Genomic DNA, 23,278 nt, shown 5'->3' with positions numbered 1-23,278 from the left:
ATTACAATAATCTTATTAGCCTACTAGTCCAGAGACCATTCGACTCTGAAGACAAGAAATGTAGGCTGCGTCTGACTGAACTGACAAACAGGTTGAATTTCAAGTTGAAGAACTTGTGATGCAAACCAAAGGCTTTCTTGGTTCTGTTCTGGATTTTATACCGTCATTAAAGTGTGACTACACTGGGCAGAGAGATGGCTCAGCAGTTGAGAGCACTCAATGCATTTCCAGAGGACTCTTCAGTCCCCAGGACCCACTGGGTGGCTCACAAAGCCCTCTACTGGCCTCTGTAGGCACCTGCACACATGTGGCCCACATACACACACAAATAAGAATAAATCTTAAAATGCTACTGATCAATTTACTTGGGTTTCTTATAGTTTTAAGACTGAAGCTGTTGAATTAGTTTGTTGAAATCTTGACCAAGGACAAAATATCAACTTCAAAATTCCATATTCCTTTCAGAGTAGGAATTCTGTATGGATTTTAGAGTTAGCATGTTAGTCTCTATAAAGAATCCGGCTGGAGCTGTCATAATGATTAAACTGAACTATAATCTGTAGATGAATTTTGGACTATTGCCACCTGCACAACATCATCTTCCACGACCATAATGCTTTTCTGTTTATTTATGCCTTCAATTTCAGTAACTGTTTTCACTTTGCAGAATATAGGTTTTTCACTGTCATGTTTTCCTAAGAATTTTGTTCCTTTTGATGCTGTTATGAATAAAAATGATTTCTTAATATTAATTTATTTTAGGTGGTTAAATAATGGCCATGTAATTAATTTTTGTCATTAATTTTGATTCTGTATTGATTAGGTTATCTCTCCAAAGGCATTCTGAAGGTCTCATCATAGATGCAGTGAGGTCCTGTTAGAATATTGCAGCTGTCAGGACAAGAAGAGTGACATGAAGTGTGGCAATGGTCACGTGACAGCACAGGTGGAGACTGGACACAAGAAACTGAGGAAGGTCACAGGCCTTAGAAGGTACACACACACACACACACACACACAGAGAGAGAGAGAGAGAGAGAGAGAGAGAGAGAGAGAGAGAGAGAGAGAGAGAGAGACACACAATTAGGAGAAAAAGTTTTCATTGCTTTATTGCCCAATGGGTAGGACTTTGTTATGGCAACCTCAGGAAGCCAAGATGCTCCTAACCTTGTTTTAGAGTGGAGTCCTGGAGATATTCTATAAACAAAATCATGTCACCCCCCACTCTTCCAATGCCTGCTTCCGGCAGTCCTGTCAAACTACTACTTGATTACATAAATGGTAACATTTCAGCAAAGGCAATGTTACAAAATACTGTGTTACCTATAACAGACATGGTTTTCCAACCTGAAAAAAACCACTAAAGCAAGAGAGTAACACTCATGCAAGGCCACTTGTGTTCTGCCACCTTAGTTCCTCTTTATATTCTAAATGTGATTACTGACACACAACGACACAGAAGTACTAGATAATGAATACAAATTATCATCCTCCTTTGAGGAAGATGACTGATTTATTTTTTAGCTATTCTAATCTGTGCTATAGTTACAATATTAAAAGTGGTAACCAAAACAAATGCGTATATACCAAATTTCCTTATAACAAAATTTAAAACAGACTCATTTCCTCCTGCTGCCCTGAAAACAAATGCATGAATATAATTATTCAAGCTATATTTAGGAATCCACACAACACACACATACAGGTACAAACAACGAAGAAAGAAAAAAGAGGCCATGAATTTGAAAGAGAGCAAGGAGAGGTACATGGAAGAGTTTGGAGTGGGGAAGGAAGGGAGAAATGACCTAATCATATTATGTCTTCAAAACAAAAGGTGTTTTGTACATTCTAATGGACTTGGCGTTCATCCGATGTCAGTGCTTGCCCCCTTTGGAAGAGCGTTCTCACCCCCACTGCCGGCCCTGCCCTCCGTTCTGCTCCAGAAGTCCTCGGCAGTTGTAACCACCTCTTTCTTCCTTTACTCTTCTTCCTCTGTTGATCTCCGGGCAGCTGAGGCTTTCCCTACCTTCAACCCACCTGTCTGATGAAGGGTCCATCTTTCCCTGAAAGCCTCAACTAAAGATCCATCCCTAGCCCACAGCGTCCTCGGCGCTCTTGCCTTCAACATGACCTCCATTCCTGCGGGTTCAGCTTTACCTCTGTCCCGAGGTCTCCACGATACCCATCGCTGGGGTTAGTTTCCCAGAAGGCCCAGGACTGGCTTCCCAAGGTCCTGCTGTTTCTCTTAAACAGCTTGGCTGGCATCTCAAATTCAATGGAAATTTAATGGTCACCACTTTCCAGTTGGGCTTTATTGTATGTTAAGGGTCATACTCTTAGCTCCGGCTCTTCCAGCCCAGGGTAGGAGAGCATATTTCCACGTGCACGAGCTCCCCCTCCTCCAGCTAGTCCTAAAACACCAATCTTTACTGAGCTCGCGTCACATGAGTTTAAGGTTCGTTCTTGGTCTTGGAGCTCACCTGTTGATAAGGTCCATGGATGAATACGTCTTTTGTCCAGTTCCAGCGTCAGGCCCTTGTCAGGGCTGTTCTGGCCTGAAGTGTTTTGGCCAAATCATTGTCTTGAGTTTACCCCTCCTCAAGCTTTTCCAAAAGTAGCCGTCTCCCAATCAAGAGTTCTCCGCACACCAGTCCCCTGCCAACACACCAACCACTCCCCGCTAGCATCAGAATAAATTTATTTCAGGCTCTCCAGGCACCATGGGTCTTTCCAGTTGCTGTCTTTTGCACATGCGCGACCTCAACTGAGCAGACCTGGGGCCCAGGATCACTATTCCATTGCTTAGTTTGCTGTCTCTAGTCCCGTTCCTAGATTTCAAATTCTACCCACAATTCCAAGCCAAGTTCAAAGTTCAAGTTCAAATCTCTGAGGCCCTTCTTTAACCCACACCTGCTTCAGGTAGACTAAAATCTCTGTCCTGGTACCTGCATTGTTCAGAAAACAAGTGCTCGCTGTGGAGAGTCTGTAGCTGGCTGATAAGCGTATGTCACGTGATAGACTGCAATGTCTTGCAAGGATTTATTAAGGACGTAGTGTCCCTTCTGTGTGAGAAGTGCTGCACTGCAAGGCAGACCTCATACAGACATTGTTCATTGACCGTCTACCCATATTACAACTTAAAAAAAAGATTTTACTATTAGTTCTTTGAGGAATTTTGTAAAACGAGCTGAGTTTTGACCACACTCATCTCTCCTTCAGCTCCTCCCAGACCCGCATGACCTTTCCTCCCCTCCCAGCTCATCTCTATTTTATTTCACCCATTAAGTTCGAATTGCATTGACTATGTATTCACGGCTGTGCGGCCTTCAGCTGGAGCGCGGTAGACCTGCCAATGGCAGAAAGGGTACTCGGTCTTTGAGAAACTATAGGTTACCAGCAGCTCCTCAGCTGGGGGTGGGACTTTATGGCCACCTCCTCTCATATCACAACTAGTAAGTAGAAAATATACAATAAAATGGACAGAGAGCCCTGGGGTGGGACACCCACTTCTTGCCTGTGTGACCTACCTCCAGGCGGGCATGCGTGTTTGTGCGAAGCTGCCACCCGCCGCAGGACTACGTTTTGTTCCCGGTATGTTTTGTTTTGTTCTTGATTCATTTAGCTTCCAAACAGCTCGTCTGGCACAACTGTGCCTTTCATATTTCTGGCCTGACTGTGTTCTCCCGAGAAAACAAAGTTACAGAAAACTCATTTAATTTCATGTGGCTGGATAGGGAGGGCAGCATCCGAAGGAATCGCGTTATAATTACATCACCATGACGCTAACACCGAGAAGCTATTTCCACAAAGCAACGTCCCGCTGTCCCCTGCCCACATGGAGCCCACACTGGGATCTGTGGCTGTCGATAAGGTTAGAGATGTGAGCTCCCCCACTGTGAAGGGAAATACATGGAATATATAGTCACTATCCATTAGTGCAGGAGAACTCTACATCCCTCCGACGTTGATATTGGCTGTTCGAAAAACACGCCTTTCCTGAACTGGTTTATTAAACCCTCTGTCCCATTTCTTTACTCTATACTGATAAATAAGGAGAGCATTTTCACCTAGCGCTGCTGGCTCCCCAAGCCCTTACCCTGGCAACTGTTTCACATCAGAATAGCATGTACATCCTTACTATAACTGCTGAGGATGTTGGCTGGGAAACCTAAGTGCGACAGGACTGACCAGGTTTAATGTGAGTGTCAAGTGCCACTCAAAGTGAGTAATAGCCTGCAGCCTCAGTGCTAAGACTCACAAGCCAACTCTAGATCTGCAGTGCCCAATCCTGCACAGTCAAAATATCCCCCAGGCCTTGTGTGCACGCTTATGTTTTAGAAACACTAGTCCAGGAGATGGAGTTTTAAAATTTACCTTGAGTAAGGACACCACAATGAGGTGCAGCTTCCAGCTCTAGCCTAGAACCAATTCCGAAGCTCTAGCATTGGCTATGACTCCAATACAGTGCAGTGAGGCAATCAATAAGATTAAAACAAATGGCTAGTCTCTCTACTCTCCCGTTGCCAACACAACTAGTGGTAGAACCAATCAGTTAAATTTGAATTTCAGATGATCGATAAGTGATAAATTGTTTTTAGTATAACTATGTCCCAAATATCACACATGACATTCTTATTTTTAAAAAAATCATTCTATTATTTCTGTCCTTCGGATTTAACTGGGTGTCTGAACTCTAACTAACCCTTCTACGGACTATCTGGAGACAGAGAGTGAGTGGCAGATAGAGCAGAAGACAGTGGGCTGAGTTACGTAGCTGACGGCTACTCCTAAGCGTTCACGCTAGCCTGTGTACTAGCTGGTCATGGATAGGACGTAATGAAACACGAACGGTTTTCCTTCTGCATCCCGGGAATATCTAAACAGGAACAGCAAGTAGGCTGTAGGGACAAAAGCCCCCACCACAAGGGCCCTTTAGGGAGGGAAGCTCAGAGGATAAAAAAAACAGCCGTAGGCAAGAGCTATACTCCAGTGAATCGGGAAGTTAAAATGTCAAAGCCTCATATCTACTTTGTAGCAATCCAAAACTCTCAAGTCATTTGTTCTGACTGTAAAGAAGCTGAAGCTGCCGATGACTTCAGGTCTTTAACTGGCACGCAGCCAGCAGTCTCACTCAAGATTAGAGAAGAAGATTTACAGTAAGGGACCAAGAGCCAAATAGCCAACGTCCTTTGCCCACGTGACCACATGTCTGGACTTGATTTTTGTGCCTCTCAGACACGTGTCATGAGGCCCTGGTTGGGGAGGTGGCTCCTGTCCACTAGCTGTTTGCACTGTCAGCAGGCCTAGTCATTAGCACCTTACACCAGCACAGAGCATCTAGGGATGAGTTAGGGACAAAGAGCAGCAGTGACAGAGGAGAAGGAACGGAGGGAAAGCAAATCGCAGTGGCTGTACGAATGAATCAGGGCATGGCCTTTATTTGTGCGTCTCTTTTGATTGTGCTAGCATTTCTGGAAACTAAAACTACTGTATTATTTATCGCTGGGAGGCAATCCAACCTCTCGCACTAAGTTATACTGCACCCTAAAAGCTTTCTGTTGGTTTATGACTCTGTTCTTTTTTTTTTTTTTTTTGCTTTGGTCTTTTTTGAGGAATTTCGAAATTACATAAATCACCACTGGTTTCCATAAAAAACTTTTGTTCTAGTACAAAGAGCACTGGCTCTGACAGAGGTGAGCTTAATTTATTAGAAAAAAAAAAACCTCAGTTAGCAGAGACTGTGCCCAGCATACCTACTTGAAGGCGGGCCTACCATGAGAATGTGTATATTGCAAGTGTTGCACAGTGGAATAGAAGACATCCCAGAGGACCTACTATGGAATGGATGACATTTCAGTTGACCTACTGTGGGATGAAGGACATCTCAGTGGACCTACTGTGAGATGGAGGACATCTCAGTGGACCTACTGTGAGATGGGATGGAGGGTATCTCAGTGTACCTACTGTTGGATGGAGGAATTCCAGTGGACCTACTGTGAGATAGAGGAATCCCAGTGGACCTACTGTGGGATGGAGGACATCTCAGTGGACCTACTGTGGGATGAAGCACATCTCAGTGGACCTACTGTGTGATGGAGGAATCCCAGTGGACCTACTGTGAGATGGAGGACATCTCATTGGACCTACTGTGGGATGAAGGGCATCTTAGTGGACCTACTGTGGGATAAAGGACATCTCAGTGGACCTACTGTGTGATGGAGGAATCCCAGTGGACCTACTGTGAGATGGAGGACATCTCAGTGGACCTACTGTGTGATGGAGGACATCTCAGTGGACCTACTGTGGGATGAAGGACATCTCAGTGGACCTACTGTGTGATGGAGGAATCCCAGTGGACCTACTGTGAGATGGAGGACATCTCAGTGGACCTACTGAGGGATGAAGGCCATCTCAGTGGACCTACTGTCAGATGGAGGACATCTCAGTGGACCTACTGTGAGATGGAGGACATCTCAGTGGACCTACTGTGGGATGGAGGACATCTCAAGGGACCTACTGTGAGATGAAGGACATCTCAGTGAACCTACTGTGAGATGAAGGACATCTCAGTGGACCTTCTGTGGGATGGGATGGAGGGTATCTCAGTGAACCTACTGTTGGATGGAGGAATTCCAGTGGACCTACTGTGAGATGGAGGAATCCCAGTGGACCTACTGTGGGATGGTGGACATTCTTAGTGATGCACGACCACTACCACTCTCTATTATAGAACCTTTGCATCAACTGTACATCACCAGATGTCTAAGATTTGACGTGAAGCTTCTGTCTTCTTCCTGTCCTATGACAATGAATCAGGCCTTCTGGATGGATGGATGTTTTGCTGGATACTTAGACCTTCTGGATGGATAGATGCTTTGCAAGCTACTTTGGTCCAAGTTTTCTCTTATGTCAAAAACATTTCTCCTCAGGAGAATGCAAAAGGACTGGAGGACATGAGCCCCAGGACTATAATGGCGATAGATTATTACATCTTATCTTCTTGTTTGGCAATAATAAATTCAAATAAGACCTTGCTAGTATAGGTGTACAGGTGTATTTCATGAGCTGATAATTTTAAAATTCAATTACAATTGAGGTGACATTCAGGAGGCCAAACAGAGCCAGAGGGCGCATTCACAGTTCCATCAAAGACACTGAAGGACAAAGAGACCGTCACCTAGAGGACACAGCTGTGGCTCCCCAAACGTAGTGAACAGTTTTAGGGAGCACATCAACAATCTTAGATTTCAGAGCATTACCCAAGATGCCAAATAATAAAAACTTTGGGATAAACTTGGAAGAGAGAAATCTGCACCATTCTTTCTTATTGGCTGAGACACCTAGTCTACACAACAACAGTGGACTGTGCTAACAATGGCTCAAAGTGCAACGTGCAGTCACTGAGCTCTGCTCATGATCTAATAGCAGAAATCAGGGATGAAAAGATGGAAGGAAATGTCAGAAACTCAGAGCTGGTTGTTTTCAGAATATCAGACACAGCAATAACCAATAAGGCAGTTAAAACCCCAATGTGCTATCTGTTAGTACCTAGTGGAATGTGGGAACATATGCAGGGATGCCAAGAAGTTAAGGTAGGGGTTCAGGTCAGATGCCTTCGGGTAAACCATTCTTCCTGTATGTGGCAAGCAAGGGAGCAAGGGAGAAAGAGAAATTCCGCCATCCAAGCACAAACTGTTGAAACTAGAGTGTTTGAAAGTTGTGCATAAGTACTCTCCTGCGCACTTCCTGCCTTATTTCCGACTGCCCCTTCTGAGTCTGATCAGTCTTGCTGAATACTAGATGCTCAGCATGTTTTTATTGGATGAGTATTCTAGCCATCAGCAGAAGACACAGGAATGCATATCGAATTGATATAGTCAAGAGTGGAGTGTCAAGCAAAATGAAAAAAAAAAACGCACCCCATTTCTATTTTAAAAATAAACACTAAAAAAAAAATAAAAAAAAATAAAAAAAAAATAAAATAAACACTAAATTCGCAAAAGTATTTACTTAATCTAAAAATATTTAGAATTTAAACACTTTTAAGAGCAACTAAAGATCAAATTAAGATGTCAGGTAAAATTCCATTCATAGGTATAAATATTTACTCTTTGTTCATCTGGTATTCTTGGTCAAGCTTTATTTTTTGCCAATAAATTAATCAACTCTTACTAATATTGTAGATGTTTTAAAAAATTTATATGTAGTTAAAGTAGGATATTTTTCCAAGAAATGCAGGGGACCCTGTAAACTGTGACCCAGGATGTGACCTACTTTCTGAATGTAGTCTCCCCCAAATCCAACCATGCTGAGAAAACAAACACACATATCAACATGGTAAGGAAGAAAGTTCAATGGTAAGGAAGAAGGTTCAAATATCTAACCTCACCAAGGAAGAGGGAAAAAAATTCAGAATGCTAAGTGTTGAGCTAAAACGGAAAACGGAATGGCTGAGAAGACAGCATCGAGGATGACGAACACATTTCTGGTGGGCAAATTCTAAGTTCTGGATACCCTCAGGTTGGCCTGGGGCCCAGACTTAGCATGAGAGAAGCTAGCCAAGGGGCTCAGAGTCGTGTGTAAGAGTGCCTTCTGGGCCGGGCGGTGGTGGCGCACGCCTTTAATCCCAGCACTTGGGAGGCAGAGGCAGGCGGATCTCTGAGTTCGAGGCCAGCCTGGTCTACAAGAGCTAGCTCCAGGACAGGCTCTAGAAACTACAGGGAAACCCTGTCTCGAAAAACCAAAAAAAAAAAAAAAAAGAGTGCCTTCTGTGTGTTATCCTCCTTAGAGGTACAGTTGCCCTGATATCAGATATGATGAACTCTTACATCAGGCCGCCTCTACTGAAGTCGGCTTTGGAAGAGAACGGCCAGCATTTACTTTTGGGACTATGTCTTTAGAAAGTTGTCTCTACTGATGAGTTCCACTTATAGAAAACAGAATCTTATCTTAAATACATCAAGCCTCCAAAGAGGTCGTAAAGTGATAGAGCTCTCAGAGATGGCCACTCATGCACTCAACGAATATTTGTTGAGATCCTCATATAAATAAATATTGTTCAGGGCAAGGAGGCTTCTGTAGGGAGCAGCACACAGGAACCTAGTCTTGCATTCCCTCTCTTAGATGGCTTTGTGCCAGGGGCTGACCTAACAGGTTAATTCTACAAGGCAACCGACTTTCTCATTTACAACTTTTGCTATGATATAATGCCTATGAATATACAAAATAGAATACAGAAAAATGATGAAATGTAATATGTAATTGCAATGTGGTGGTTCACAAACAAAAGATCAATTCATAGTTTACAGCTTGAGATTCCCAGGTGGTATAGCTTCACCAAGAACGAGAGTCTTGAGTTCTTCCAAAGGTTAACCCAATCAAGAGGTTTTTAAGTGAAATTTTAGGAAACTGAAGGGAAATTGGGATTGAGAATACGTGCTCTATACACATTCTAAGCTGGTATTCAGCACAGACCATGGAACCAAAGAGAACCTTCCATGTTCCTAACTCCTCCTGAAGGTGATAGGTTTCCCTAACTCACTAAAGTACCAACCTCTGGGAAACACCATGGTTCCCCAAAATAAAAGGAACAAAATTTCATGCCTTCGCTTGATCTGCACATAATGGTCCATTACGGCTGCCTGATGATACACTAAGCCTTTTTCAGCACCATTGTGGCAGCTAAAGTCACCTAAAGCCTGGATAGGATATTTAAAGTAAGCTGGGCTTGGAGACCCAAGTCTGTAATCTCAAGTACGCAAGAGGCTGAGGCAGGATGATGGAAAGCTTGCAGCAATATAGGGAGCCCAAGAGCAGCCTGAGAAACTTAGTAAGACCCTGCCTCAATAAATCTCCAACATTTTCTCTCTCTCTCTCTCTCTCTCTCTCTCTCTCTCTCTCTCTCTCTCTCTCTCTCTCACACACACACACACACACACACCTTACATGTTTGTTATGGATCATTATTTACGCAAATTGAATTACGTTGGAGATGAATATGAATTTACTCTGATAAAGAATCAGAGAAATGCCAGAGAGGGAGAGGACCATTCCAGTACTCTTAACCCTGACCCCCATCTCCAAAGAAGGCTCCATGGCACCTAAACTTTTGTGGATTGTACAGCTCAAACTTTAGAAATGTCCACTGACTCTGAGTGAAAGAGAATTTTTGTGTAATTAATTTATTTAATTAAAGAGGATTTCATTTGAAGAGAACCACAGTGAGTCATGGAACCATCCTGTACCCCTGGCTGTTATCTATTATTTCAGAGCCCACATCTCCCCAACTCTAAGTTGTCCACCCCACACTGGTCCTCTTCACCCCTGCTTAGCATTGATCTGTCTGCTTCAGCTTGCTTTTCCAGAACGCCCCTCTGCCCTCTGGCCTGGCTTCTCTCTGATCTCATAGAGCGACACCCTCACAGCGATCTAACCTCCTCTGTCTGGAGTCTCCGTCACTTCCACCTGCCAGCTCCCGCCTCACACCTACCACTCCCTACTTCAAATATTTGCATTTCTTTCCCAGGTCCAACCTGTCTTTCACACAGCTAATTAGCTCAGGTTTTTATGCTGTCATGTGTTTGGCACAAGCTGTTGCATTAACCTCCAGAGTGACCTTCACGCTTGCAGAAATGACTGTCATGGTCAACACTTACCAGCATTTGTGATGTATCTGAGGCTTTGATAACAGTTATATTTAGATTTTTCTCATTTAATACTCCCAGTAAAATCTAGTAGTCTTTACTCCTGACATGAAGATATAGCAACTGAGGAACGGAACTGTTCAACCTACAATTGTGAACCATTATACTTCAATAAAGTGGATTTTCCCAAGTCCATCTGACTTTATGTCTCCCATCTCATTCACTTCTCATACTGCTGCCAGAGCGACTTCCCGGAAACACTGATATAGGATAAAATCAACCCCACTTCCTTGACATTAAGGTCTTTCACAGTCTGCCTACAGCTTGACTTCAGTCAGCTCCAAACTGCCACCAGACCTCAGCCAAACCATGCTCCCTGCAAATGCCTCTCAGCGTCCACACCCTTTGACAGCTACAACATTTCCCCAGAATTCCACTCTTCTCAACTGCCCAGTTCATTCTTCATTATCCTCCAAATACCTACTCAAATCTTCCATCCTAGATAAGTTTCCATACGCTCTCAGAGGCCAGCCTGGTGAGTCTGTGCCCCGAGAGACAGCAGCACTGTGCTCGCTGTCAGACGGAAAAGGCTGTACTAAAACTCACCTCATTTCAAGTTACACTGTGGGGAAAAATTCCCAAACGGAAAAGATCAGAAAATGCTCCATAAAATACTCTCCAACGTACCTTGCCAAGCACCTCGCTCATGGTGGGGCTCAATTATTGAATTAAATGGTTTTGTTACTTCCATTTTTAATAAATTACATTTTGGGGCCGGAGAGATGGCTCAGTGGTTGAGAACACTGGCTGCTTTGCTAAAGGACTTAAGTTCAGTTCCTAGCACCCACAGAGGCTGTCTGACAAGCATCTGTTAACTCCAGCTCCAGGAAGTCTGACGCCCTCTTCTGGACTCTTCGGGCACTGCACTCACATATATCTTCCATCCATACAACATAATCCTCTCCCATACACACCTAATATGTTTTAATCTTAAATTTCTGACAGTCTCATACACATACACAATATCTAGTGGCTCTATTAGCCCGCTTTGCCTCCTTTTCTCTCCCTTTCTATCTCCATGAACCCCCTTTTCTTCCCAATTAGCTTCCCTCTGGTTTCTCCTACCTCTAGCAAACCTTAGCAGTCAACATTGCCTTCAGAAGAGGTGTGGCCTCAAGGGCACCTCCTTTATTCTTGACGGAAGTATGAAGGGCCTGATCTTGTGTAGGTAGCCAGAGCTGCTACGTGTTCATGATTTGCAACAGCCATGCAATCTCTGAATGGTGGTATCCCATGGTATGCTTTCCCATCTTCCATTTCTTATTTATTTATTTATTTGTTTGTTTGTTTGTTTGGTTGGTTGGTTGGTTTTTCTAGGCATGGTTTCTCTGTAGCTTTGGAGTCTCTCCTGGAACTAGCTCTTGTAGACCAGGCTGGCCTTGAACTCATAGAGGCATGCCTGCCTCTGCCCCTCAAGTGCTGGGATTAAAGGAGTGTGCCACCACCACCTGGCCATCCATCTTCCATTTCTTAAGCTCTCTCCTCTCCCTCTTCTCTGATGTCTCTTGAACTTTGGGAGGAGGGTGTTTCCATTTTCCTTAACACCGTTTACTCCTTTAGTTTCCCTAGAGCCTGGTTCTTTCCAAATTATGCTTTTTTTTTAAAACTCCTGTCCTCAAAATTATCACTGCGTGTGAGATTTAAAGGTTATAGTTACAGTTTGCCTTGAAAAAGACAAAGAAACACATACAGGATGCTTAATGATTAAATATTCAATATTAGTTATCAAGGATGTTCTTGAGTTTTCCAACAATTTTGTATCTACCCTGGCCACAATAATGTTTTAAATTCCCGAATGCTTGATTTTGGAACCCTAAACAAGAGAGCCATAGAGCTAAAGATGCAGAGTCCTCCGATCCACAAGGATGTAAGAAGAAGGAAGTCTACGAGCGCTAGGCCCGCCCCACTGATGCGGAGGGGAGGGAAGGGCAGCCAGCAGGTGCTGTTCTGCACTGGGCTGGAGCTGGAATGACCACATCTCATTACAGCGTTAGGACACAGTGTGCTCACTCACCAGCCTCCGGGTGGGAACGAAGCCAGCCAGGCCCTAGAGGACACCTTTCAGGAGCATTTGCTCTGAGCCTCAGCAGAGAACAAGGAGGATGACTGGCATCTGAGAGACCCTGTCCTGTAACCAACGGCAGAAAATCTAACATCTGTGGTCACGTACCTAAATGCCGATTTAAGGAATCGGTAACCCGGTTCTCTGTGTTTGTACAAAGCCATTTGCAGCAGCCAACAAATTCATTTCCAGACTCCAAGGCTCTGTCTTTAAGCATTATTTTCAGGAAACCACTGTCACCCTGGTGAAGGCCGCTGGCACTGTCACCTTAAACACAATGGCTCCTAACTCTTTGGTACTTCATCCATGACAGATAGAGAAATAACCCAAGGACATTTCAACCTTCCCTAAAGACCGCAAAGTGAGATCGCATAAAATGGGAATTTCCTTCCTGCCAAAAGCTGCGATCTGCATTTCCTAGTTGACAAAGTGCTCTCTTCCAGGTGAATCAATGAGTTAATGCTTGCTGACTGCCTCTGGCCTAGTGCCCATCTTCTCTTTAGACTTTACTCAGGATCCTGCCCCCTAAGGAGTTTGCCTTGGTTCCCTTTTGGCTGCTGACACTTGCTTCCTTGTCTTGAGAATCTGCAGACATGTCTGCTTCTCCTTTCTAGACTCTAGTTGCTCAGGGTAGATAAATCTTCTCCCTCTCCCCATCTCTCTGTCTTCCTTTCTGTTTTTCTCCTATATTCCCAATGGTGTCACTCTGCTTTGCATACCATAAATGTTCAATAAATCGACTTTAGCAACGGGGGCGGGAGGATGAATTACCTTAAAGGACAACATTTACTCCTTCAAGAAATGACTCATTAGATAATTAAATATTTACACTCCCTTCTTCCAGTCCAATTAACAATGTTATCTGTGCACACAGACAAATGTACACACAGTACGCCCGAGTTACCCTAAGTTGATCTTTGGGCAAACACAAAAGAGAATCAACCCCATAAATAATTAAAACATAAACTGGGTCATATTTTGTACCTGGTTTTCTTTGAGAAAAGTGACATGATGCTTCGTAGCAAATGAAAACTTATTTTGCAAATCCATATCCACAACATGCCACCAAGCATGGGTCACGCATCTTTCTTTTCTGGTTTGGATCCCATTGCTATGACTTAGCGTGGTAATTATATTACAAAGCCATTAGCCCATGAAATGAAAATGGCAAAACAATTTAAATGCTTGTCTAAAGAGACTCTGCTAGACCGCAGTTATGAGAGAAATGACGATGGCAAAATAATTGAAAGACAAGTCTGGAAGACGGAGCCATGAAACCATAAAAACCAGCTTCCTTTCGGGACTCACACCCTTGTGAGTCCTGAGGGCGCAGTTGCAAGTCACTAAAGGGCAGCAATCACAGACCGATGAAACAATCCGGGAGCCTCTTCTTCTGCCTTGCTGTCTACACTTACCAATGCCACCTGCAGATGTGTGTCATCATCGGGTGCTGGCTTCTGTGACAGACTGATACGGGAACCCTATGAAATGTTGTGCATGAAGAATAAAGGAAGAAGGGCAAGTCTGGTGTGGGTTTTCCTGCAAAATCTCCAATATGAAAGCTGGTGCTGTAGCTTGAACAGGGTTTCCTTCCAAATTTAAGACTTCAATGATTAAGTACCAATGTGGATATAATTCTTAGGATCTAACTTGAAACATTCTACTGATACATCCTTTGGCAAATCTTGAAAATTCCTGACCAGCCAGGCTCATACTGATATACTTGCCTACCAAAGGAAAAGAAAACCCAGCAAAATCAAAACACAGTGTCAGATACAAGAGATCTGCTGAGAAAAGTCAAGTTGATGACTATCTAAGCTTTCTTCTCTGACGCACGGTGAGGTTTGCCTTTTGATGGCTGAACACACACTTGAGTCTATCAGCAAAGACAGGCAAGTTATTCACCAGTTCCCACCTGTGAGCCTTCACAGTCTGCTTTCATGGACTCAGTTCTTCCATTTACATAGGAGGAAATACACACACACACACACACACACACACACACACACACACACACACACACCGGAGCTAATTTAAAACCGGAGCTAATTTAAAGAATAAAACTCTTTAAAGGAGTTAAACAAACCTCTCCTTTGTGATTTTCTCTTGTGGTGCCAGAGAGAAAGCTGGGAAATGACATCTAGCCACACGCAATTTCTTTGCATCAATGATTATGACATTATCTAATAAACAACTATGTTCTCAGTTTCTCAAGCTTAGTTTATAGAAGTCTCCTGGAAATACAGACAGCAGTATTCTGATTGTGTATAGATTCTGAATTGTGTAAGATTTTCATCCATTCAAACATGTTCTTTGAGACAGAATTTCTTGTTCTTTTTTTATTTAAAGATTTCTTTATTTTGTGCAGATACGAGTGCTCTGTCTACATGTATGACTTTATATCAGAAAGGGGCACCAGATTTCACTATAGATGGCTATGAGCCTCCATGTGGCTACTGGGAATTGAACTCAGGCTCTCTGGAAAGAGCAGCCAATGATCTTAACAACTGAGCCCTCTCTCCAGTGCTGAGGCAGAATTTCTAAGAGGAATTTGAAAAATTCTTCTGACTTAGTGTATCAGGTAGCTGACATGGGCCCTTAAACTGTGTATGTCTGTCTGCTCCTCTAGCATACCTCAAGAGAATGAACTACCTCTCTACAAAAGCTCCTTCTGTGTATAGTAAACTGAATATAAAAACCAAATCTGTTGTCTAGATACCTTACAGAAGTCATATCACAACATGTAAAATTGAATTATTAATAGCACTTGAAGTCAATTTTAAAATCATATTAGAGAATGAAGTTTGTCTAGTTTAGAAATGAAGATGCAGACCCTGAAAACAAATTTAAAATAACCTACAGAAAATTCTATGTAGAAAACAAATTAGAAAAAAAACAAGCCAACATTCTCATAGATCATAGGGAAAAAAGTATCAGTGTTCTGACACTAAGTGACGGTTTTAGATGTAATATCTGAAATCAACACTCATGAGTTTCATTAAAATCAACCTCTATTTAGAAAATTATCAAGTGAGTTTCCTATAAAGATACTGGGGATGGAAACCAGAGTTCTTCACGGGCTTGGCAAGTGCTCTACTGCTGAACTACACCCCCAGCCTTACCTTAGACATCAGTAAAGGAGACACCAATGCAGGTCTCTACTGCCATGTACCATGTGACATACACTAATGTGTTGGTAAATGAAAGGCTGTATCCACAACGGTGACCTACAAGATGATATTGCTAATCATGTCAGAGCTATGTGCATGTGTAGACTTTATAATATTTACATATCAATTAGTGATACCCTTCTCATTAAATGGCACATGACTTTTCCTAGAGTAGCTTGAAATACATTTCTCTAACTTGCTTTAAAATGCTCACAAATAGGTTGTATTGATGAATGTATAAAACATGAAGAAATCGTCAGAAAAGTTAGCTACAGAACCCAGGTAAGATTCTGTACAGGTGCTCATGACACAATTTTTAAAATTTTTTGTACTTATAAGATGTCTCATTAAAAATGCAATGCTCTAGATGAGTGTTATTTACTCTGGGCTCCATAAATAAAAGCGGTTTCCGAGCTGTCTCACTGACGTAAGGCACTCACCTAGCCATCCGGATCCCGAATTCGGTATGCAGAGGTCTGTCTCTGCGCTGGGTAGCACGAAGCCCACCACAAACACCTCCACACCATCCGCCATGAGAGCCATGCCCAAGACAAAGAAGAGCGCCCACTGGAAACGACCATGGCCACACTCCTGGATGATGAGCTCATACTGCTGGGCCAGCTCTTCCTCGTCAGCCCTCCGCTCCGACTCCAGCTCTCGGCGGTCCTTGTACTCATCTCTTTTGGGCTGTCCCACGGACACGATGCTGTCCTTCCCCTGGTTCACGCTGGGGATGCCCTGGTACTCCCCTTCGTAGATCTCATCCTCCTCATCATGACCCTCCGTGGCCTCGCTGGAGCCCTCGTCATCGTTGGCCTCCCCGCTGTAGGTTTCTCCGGGCGGGTAGTAGTCATCGTCCTCCTCTTCATCCTGGAACCGGCTGTAGGACCGCTGGGTGTATTCATCCTGGGCCCGGTCCACTGCCTGGCTCACCTTCTTCACTGTTTGCTTCTTCACCTCTTTGGCAATGTCCTTGGCACCCTTCATCAGTGAGGTCCTATCCTTGTAGGAGTCTTCCATGTTGTCTCAGCTGACGGCCCACGTGAAGCAGGGGAGTGTCCACGAGTGTTCAGCAGCTCAGCTCTAACGGCATCATTCACCCGTGGTTCCAAGCAGATCTGTACGGGAAGAACCAGGAGAGATGCCCATTATTCCTTTCCTTTCATTTTTCCATCACTCAGCTCTTGACCCTTTGCACTACTCCACAATGCAGTAGACAGACACAGAAAGGCACAGAATGCACTTTTCTTGCTTTGCTTGCACACACACGTGAGCACACTATGCTGCTTCTTTGCTCAAGTGCAAACCACACCTGGAGTAGCTAGCCAAGGTTGCTACTGTAGTTTTTGTTTTAAAGAACTTTGCTCGTAGGGTAATGTCTTGCAGGTAATCTACTGGGAATGAAGCTAATTCCCTTTCACCTTTTAAAACACAAACAACACATCTCAAAAGCCCCCCCCCAAGACTCAAAGATCGTCAGAGAGGAGAGTGTAGGAAGCTTTAAGAGCCAGAGGTGTGAAGGACGCTAAGAAAATTTTATCCCGGAGAGAGCAGGACAGCTACACAAATGAAGTCACATTGGTTGTGACAACATGCATAAAACCCGGAAACCTGGGCAAGCTGGAGCTAGATAAACGTCTCAGCATGGAGACAGGGACGAGGGAGAGGTGGTGGGCAGGATGTCCTATTTCTAGCTGAGGAGCTACTAGTGATTAATAGATATCGGGAGGAGCAGGGTCAGTTTCAGTCAAGATTATGACCTCCAACAAGACAGTCATGCTCCAAGACAGGCCCTACACCTGAGTATTTGGCCAGCACACGCTGGACTCAGATTGGGTAAGTTTTTTTTAAGGGGGGCACAAAGTTGGGTGGGTGGGGAGGTAGGGGTGAGTCTGAGAAGGGAATGATTATGATCAAAACTCGCTGTAAGAAATTCAAGAATTAAAAAAAATATTTTTTTAAAAAAGCTGCAAGGCTTTGTCTTGATTCACAAGACACACAGACATGTATGGACTCACAAGACAGTGAAGGCACAGCTAAACGGGGACTAGAAGAACCCCTGTTCTGTGCCCTGAACAGCTCATTGGTCAGTTCTCAGCACGCCCTGACCCCACACTTGCTGTCCACAAGTCTCCCAAAGGCACTCCACATGGGCACAAGCATCTCCCTTCCCACGGCAGCTGTGTCTATAGGAAGCTGACAGCTAATCAAGTGAGTTTACGTGGGATCACAGAATTAGAACACGCATTTCGTTTGTGGAGGTCTTCCCTTTCAGGGCTCATCCCAGCCCAACAGGAATAGGAAAGCCCGGGACGATGGGACTTCACAGCTCCATCTGTAAGTCCTCCAGTTTTATCTCTGCTGTCCTCGAATGCAGACATTCGATCATGGATGCATAATTTGATGGCATGTTAGAAGTGATGCTTCTTTCCCAAGCAGGTCCTATCTGGAAGACGTAGGTCACTGCTGCCTTAGGGGCAGCCTTGTGCCAGGGTCCTCCTTTCCTTCTTGCCCTCTGCTTTCCAGCCCCCATGAGGTGAGCAGCTCTGCTCTACCACACACTGGTGCCATGCTGCTTTCTGCCTGATCACGGACTCACAGACAACAGGGTCAGCTGATCACAGAGTACAACATCTGGAGTGCCCCTAAAAGAAACCCTTCCTTCAAAATCCTCTTCGATACTTGCAGTGATGTCATGCTAACAAATACAGAAACCACACTTGGGTTGCAAGCAGTAGTTCTCGGAGTGACGTTTACTCACCAGGTGTGGCCGAAAGCAAGGCTCACAACCATCTTAAAACATCATTCACGTTTGCAGAGAGTGATACTTTATTTCTAAATGGATTATGGAGTATAAAACATATTGTGCACCAGGCTCTGCCTGCTTCAAATGAAAATTAAAATTCATTGAAAAACCAATGGACTAGGGAGATGGCTCAGCAGTCAATGCATTTTCTGCATGAGCGAAGGACTTCCTCGAGATCCCTAGAGCCCATGGAAATGCTGGGTGGCGGCATGCCTGGTACTCCAGTCTCCAAAGGTGGAGGACAGAGAACCCTAGATAATGCTGGCTAGACAAATGAGTCATACTGGTCAGCTCTGGATTTGATTAAGAGACCCTGCTTCAAAGAAGAACGTGGACGGTTCATCAAAAAAGACTCCCAACATGAACTTCAAGCTCCCACATGAGCAGGTACACATATGCCTGTGAACACACGCACACACACACACACACACACACACACACACACACACACACACACCACCAAATATACAAAGGAAAAGAAAAAGAAAAAAGAAAACCAAAACAAATTCAGTTTGGTTTAGTGCATACTATACCAGATATATATTAGCATTTTATATTCATCCTTATATATTTTTACAAACTCTTTCATAAACATTATGGCCTCCATCTTTCAGATGCAAATACTAAAGCAGAAAGGGATGAACAAGTCCAGGATCACAGGGCTTGTCAGAGCAGCTGGGGCTCACTCTCAGCTGGGTCTGAGCCCAAGGCTCATCTGGTGCTCCCATCGGGGATAAGTGCTCGACCTGGTTTCTATTCTGTTCCTCCCTGTACTAACATGGCTTCACCACCTCTTCTCCAAACTATACTGTGGGCTCTAAAAGGAAAGGGGTTTGAGTTGTTAATGACATCTTTTCATCAAGGATAGTTTTCAATGGATAGCAGCTCCCAAGTGCAGTCTGATTTGTCCACGGAAACGATCACAATACAGTGGCTGTCTTTCTAAAGACAAAATGGTGATGTTAGATAAGGAGTAGAGATGAAGAGGGCGGGAGATTCGGCAAAGCCTCTAGACTCCCACCATCTCCAAAAGACGCATGATGACACCCTGTCTTACTCAGACAGAAGTAATGCCTGAGGCCGTTCCCCACTCAAGCTCAAGGTTCTCCCCTTCCAGACCTCCACACCTGTCACCTGTCAGCTAAGGGCACCTAGGGTGACCCTGAAATGTGGGTGCTCACAGCTCTGCACAGTGAGGGTAAGCAGATCCAGCTCCTCGGATGCAGTCCTCTGGAAGGCAGCAGCAGGCGCTGGCTGGCGGAAACAGAGGCACAGAGGGAAGCTGGAGCACAGTGGGGTTAGCGTCAAGAGTGTGGGGGGAGCACAATGAGCACACCATCATCTTTCTTCTATTGGCGGTACTGGGGATCTCTGCAAACACTCTGACACTGAGGAAGAGTCCCAGTCATCTTTTTGATGTAAATGCCCTGATCATCATGTTGAGCCATAGAACCCACAGCTGATTGATACTGTATCTTTTATTTATTTATTTATTTATTTATTTATTTATTTATTTATTATGTATACAATATTCTGTCTGTGTGTATGTGTGCAGGTCAGAAGAGGGCACCAGACCTCATTAGAGATGGTGCCACCATGTGGTTGCTGGAAATTGAACTCAGGACCTTTGGAAGAGCAGGCAATGCTCTTAACCACTGAACCATCTTTCCAGCCCCTTGATACTGTATCTTTAAGGGTGATATTTAAAACAAATAACTTTATATCAAATGGCATCTGATATATTCAATGATACACACATTTTGCACAAATAGAGACAGGGTAACCTCTACATATGGATGAGAGTTATTCTGACAAGTGTGGCGTGTGTATGCTGAGTGTGTGTTTTTGCTTTTGGTGGTTCACAAAATAGCATATATCTAGTCACATAGTGTTTTAAAACTGTTCCACACAAGCTCCCACAGCCCACACGTGTGAACACACACAAATACTTACACACCCATACACACACTCACATACACACACTCACATACACTCCCACGTACACACATACACGTTTCTGTTTATACACAAAGCCCCCACCTTCAGCATTTCCCTCATCATCACTACCAATAACCAGTTCCTGGGATGCTCCTCCTCTCTAAAACTTGCACATGTCTTCCAGATGCTCGACAGTGCATCCTTCTCATATGTGCCTCCCCGTAGATTTAAAAACACTGTACTCTCAATGCATACTGGTACCCATAATAGCTGCAATCTATTCTCTCCACAGTGAGTGTCAGGCCAGAACAGGTTACACAGCATGCCTTTGTCTCAAGAGAGAAAAATATCAAATTGAGCAGGCCCACTCCAGAGCTCACCCTGTGAAGTACCATATCAACTACCTTTTAGCGAAACTGTGAGCATGTGGTGGAAATGAATCTTTGGTAAAAGACAGCACCACCCAGTAGCCTGGGCATCATCTAGACTTTCTGCAATTGCCTGGCATAAAGGGATTGTGCAGAGAGACTTACTATGAAAGGACTCAGCTCCCCAAGGTAGGAGAATGGAGGAATAGAGAGCTGGTATTGAAAGCACAAAAGGTTTCAGTTTTTACAAAATAAAGGGTTATGAAGAAGGACCGTGACGACCATTGTGGAAGAGTATGAGTGTGCAGCTACAGATGATTAAATGGAAAACTTTATGCTATGCTGACATTATCACAATAAAAATACTGGAGAAAAGAATTTTAAATATATCTTATTAAATTTTTGAAAATTTTATATTTTGTGTTTTGAACATATTTACTTTTTATTCTGCCCCCCCCCCCCCAAAAAAACTCTTCTTAAATCCACCCCCATTTCAAGTCCTTTTTAAAGAAGATATTACCTCATAGCAGATATCCTGGGAAAATAATTTGGAAATCAGAATCACACACACACACACACACACACACACACACACACACGAGAGTGAGAAAGAGAGACAGAGACAGAGAGATAGAGACAAGAGGTATATTTCTACAATCCAGACTCTTAACAATCAGAAGTTCTGCTTCCAGCATTTCGATTGTGCGGAGGCAGGAGCACGGAGCTGGTCAGATCACACTGAGCACACGTGTTTGAAATCTTGTTCAGATCCCTCTAACACCTATGACTCTTTCACTGTGAAATTCCCTACTTGTTTGCTCAGTGGCTATCTCAAGCCACACAAGACTTCATCCCAAAGTGGAGTGAGTTTTGGCTGTCAGCACACCTTCAAGAGTAGTAGTTCTCAGACCTGGGGATCCCCAGAGAATCCCCCAAGATTATTTAAGGACACTGTGAGGTTCCGTAACAGCAGACAGCTGTTGTTTGGCTTCATTCTCAAAAGTCATGAATGGATAGTGACCTTCTGCAGGGGCTGCCTGGTAAGTAGTAACGTCGCTGCCCTGATTGCTAATGGGATGTGGCCTTGAGAGCACAAGAATCATCAGAGCAGTGACGTCATTCTCAAGTTTAGTTTCTAGTATTTGATCAGTAGATATAATCACACAGACGAAATCTTGTTTATCATTAGTAAGCTTTGGAGTGCAAGTAAGTCTGAAAATAACAAAAACAACCACAGATTCACTCTTACAGATTCCTTTTAGGTCAAGACATGGCCCTGTGAGCCTTCCTATATGTTTTCTGTTTTTCTTAGAGGACTTTGTGATTGCCTGTGCTATAGCCCCAAAGGGTGACAGACAGCTGAACTAGTTTGCGTGTCATTTGCTCTCAGTAGTGCTGGATTTCCAGCTGTGCACAGACGCTGGATTTTTGTGCATTCCATCTTGCCTGGGTGACATTTTCTAACCACTGTCTATGGCAGACAGCTGTAGGCTGTCCTTTCTCCCAGGTAGGGGTGGACAGTGTGTTTCCAGCTCCTAGCTTGCCTGCTAACCACACACGAGTCATAACTTGTGACACAGCCTCAGTCCCCATGCTATCTTTGTCTTCTCTTCTTCTTTTCCATCCCCTGAGGATTTATTTGACATTTTGGGATCAGCCATTTATTATTTAAATGGTGTTTTGAAATATTAACCAGGGCATGGACTAGGCTATAAGGTAGGGGAGAGGGGACTGGAAATGCATTCAGTCCATCAACTTGGTCCAGAGGTGGATATTTCCATAACCTTCTTTGATATTGAAATTTTCTCTAGCTTTTAAATATTATTCTACCACTTTAATTTGCATTGGGCTATAATTCACCTGACCTGTCTCCTGCCATTGGGCAATTAGGTTGTTTTTATTAGTTCAGTCTTAGCAGTGTGTACTGAGAATTCCTGAGGTCAAAAGGAAAACCTAATTTTGGCAATTTAAAAACCACTGAATCCAGGAAGACTAAAAAGGTGCTCTATTTTCCTGTGTCCTCCCTTATACAGAAATTGGCATTGAGGTGAATGAAAAACATGGTTTTTTAAAATCATTTTAAGTTGCATCTGACTGCTGGTAAAACCGAACATTTCTCATGAAAATCTTCATCCTGTGCCATTCTCATTTTGGGCTGACAGCAGGTTTGGTGGTCACCTCCAGAAAGGCATGTCGGTGCTCTAGCCACCAGAATCTATGAAGGGTATCAC

The 23,278-nt window shown here is 43.8% G+C and overlaps 1 protein-coding gene across 2 annotated transcripts in view; it reads right to left on the bottom strand.

Moving 5' to 3' along the window:
* Sv2c (synaptic vesicle glycoprotein 2C) overlaps nt 1-16,955 on the bottom strand; it is a 131,184-nt gene extending 114,229 nt beyond the window's left edge. For both annotated transcript variants that reach the window (XM_038323560.1, XM_038323561.1), the window contains exon 1: nt 16,376-16,955. In XM_038323560.1, the coding sequence (XP_038179488.1) occupies nt 16,376-16,955 (580 nt within the window). The remainder of the gene's footprint in view (nt 1-16,375) is intronic.
* Nucleotides 16,956-23,278: the final 6,323 nt, after the last annotated feature.

This window comes from Arvicola amphibius, chromosome 3, assembly GCF_903992535.2.
Source record: "Arvicola amphibius chromosome 3, mArvAmp1.2, whole genome shotgun sequence".
Taxonomy (NCBI): domain Eukaryota; kingdom Metazoa; phylum Chordata; class Mammalia; order Rodentia; family Cricetidae; genus Arvicola; species Arvicola amphibius.
The sequence above is the reverse complement of the archived record's forward strand: the minus strand, read 5'-3'. Positions and strand labels throughout refer to the sequence as shown.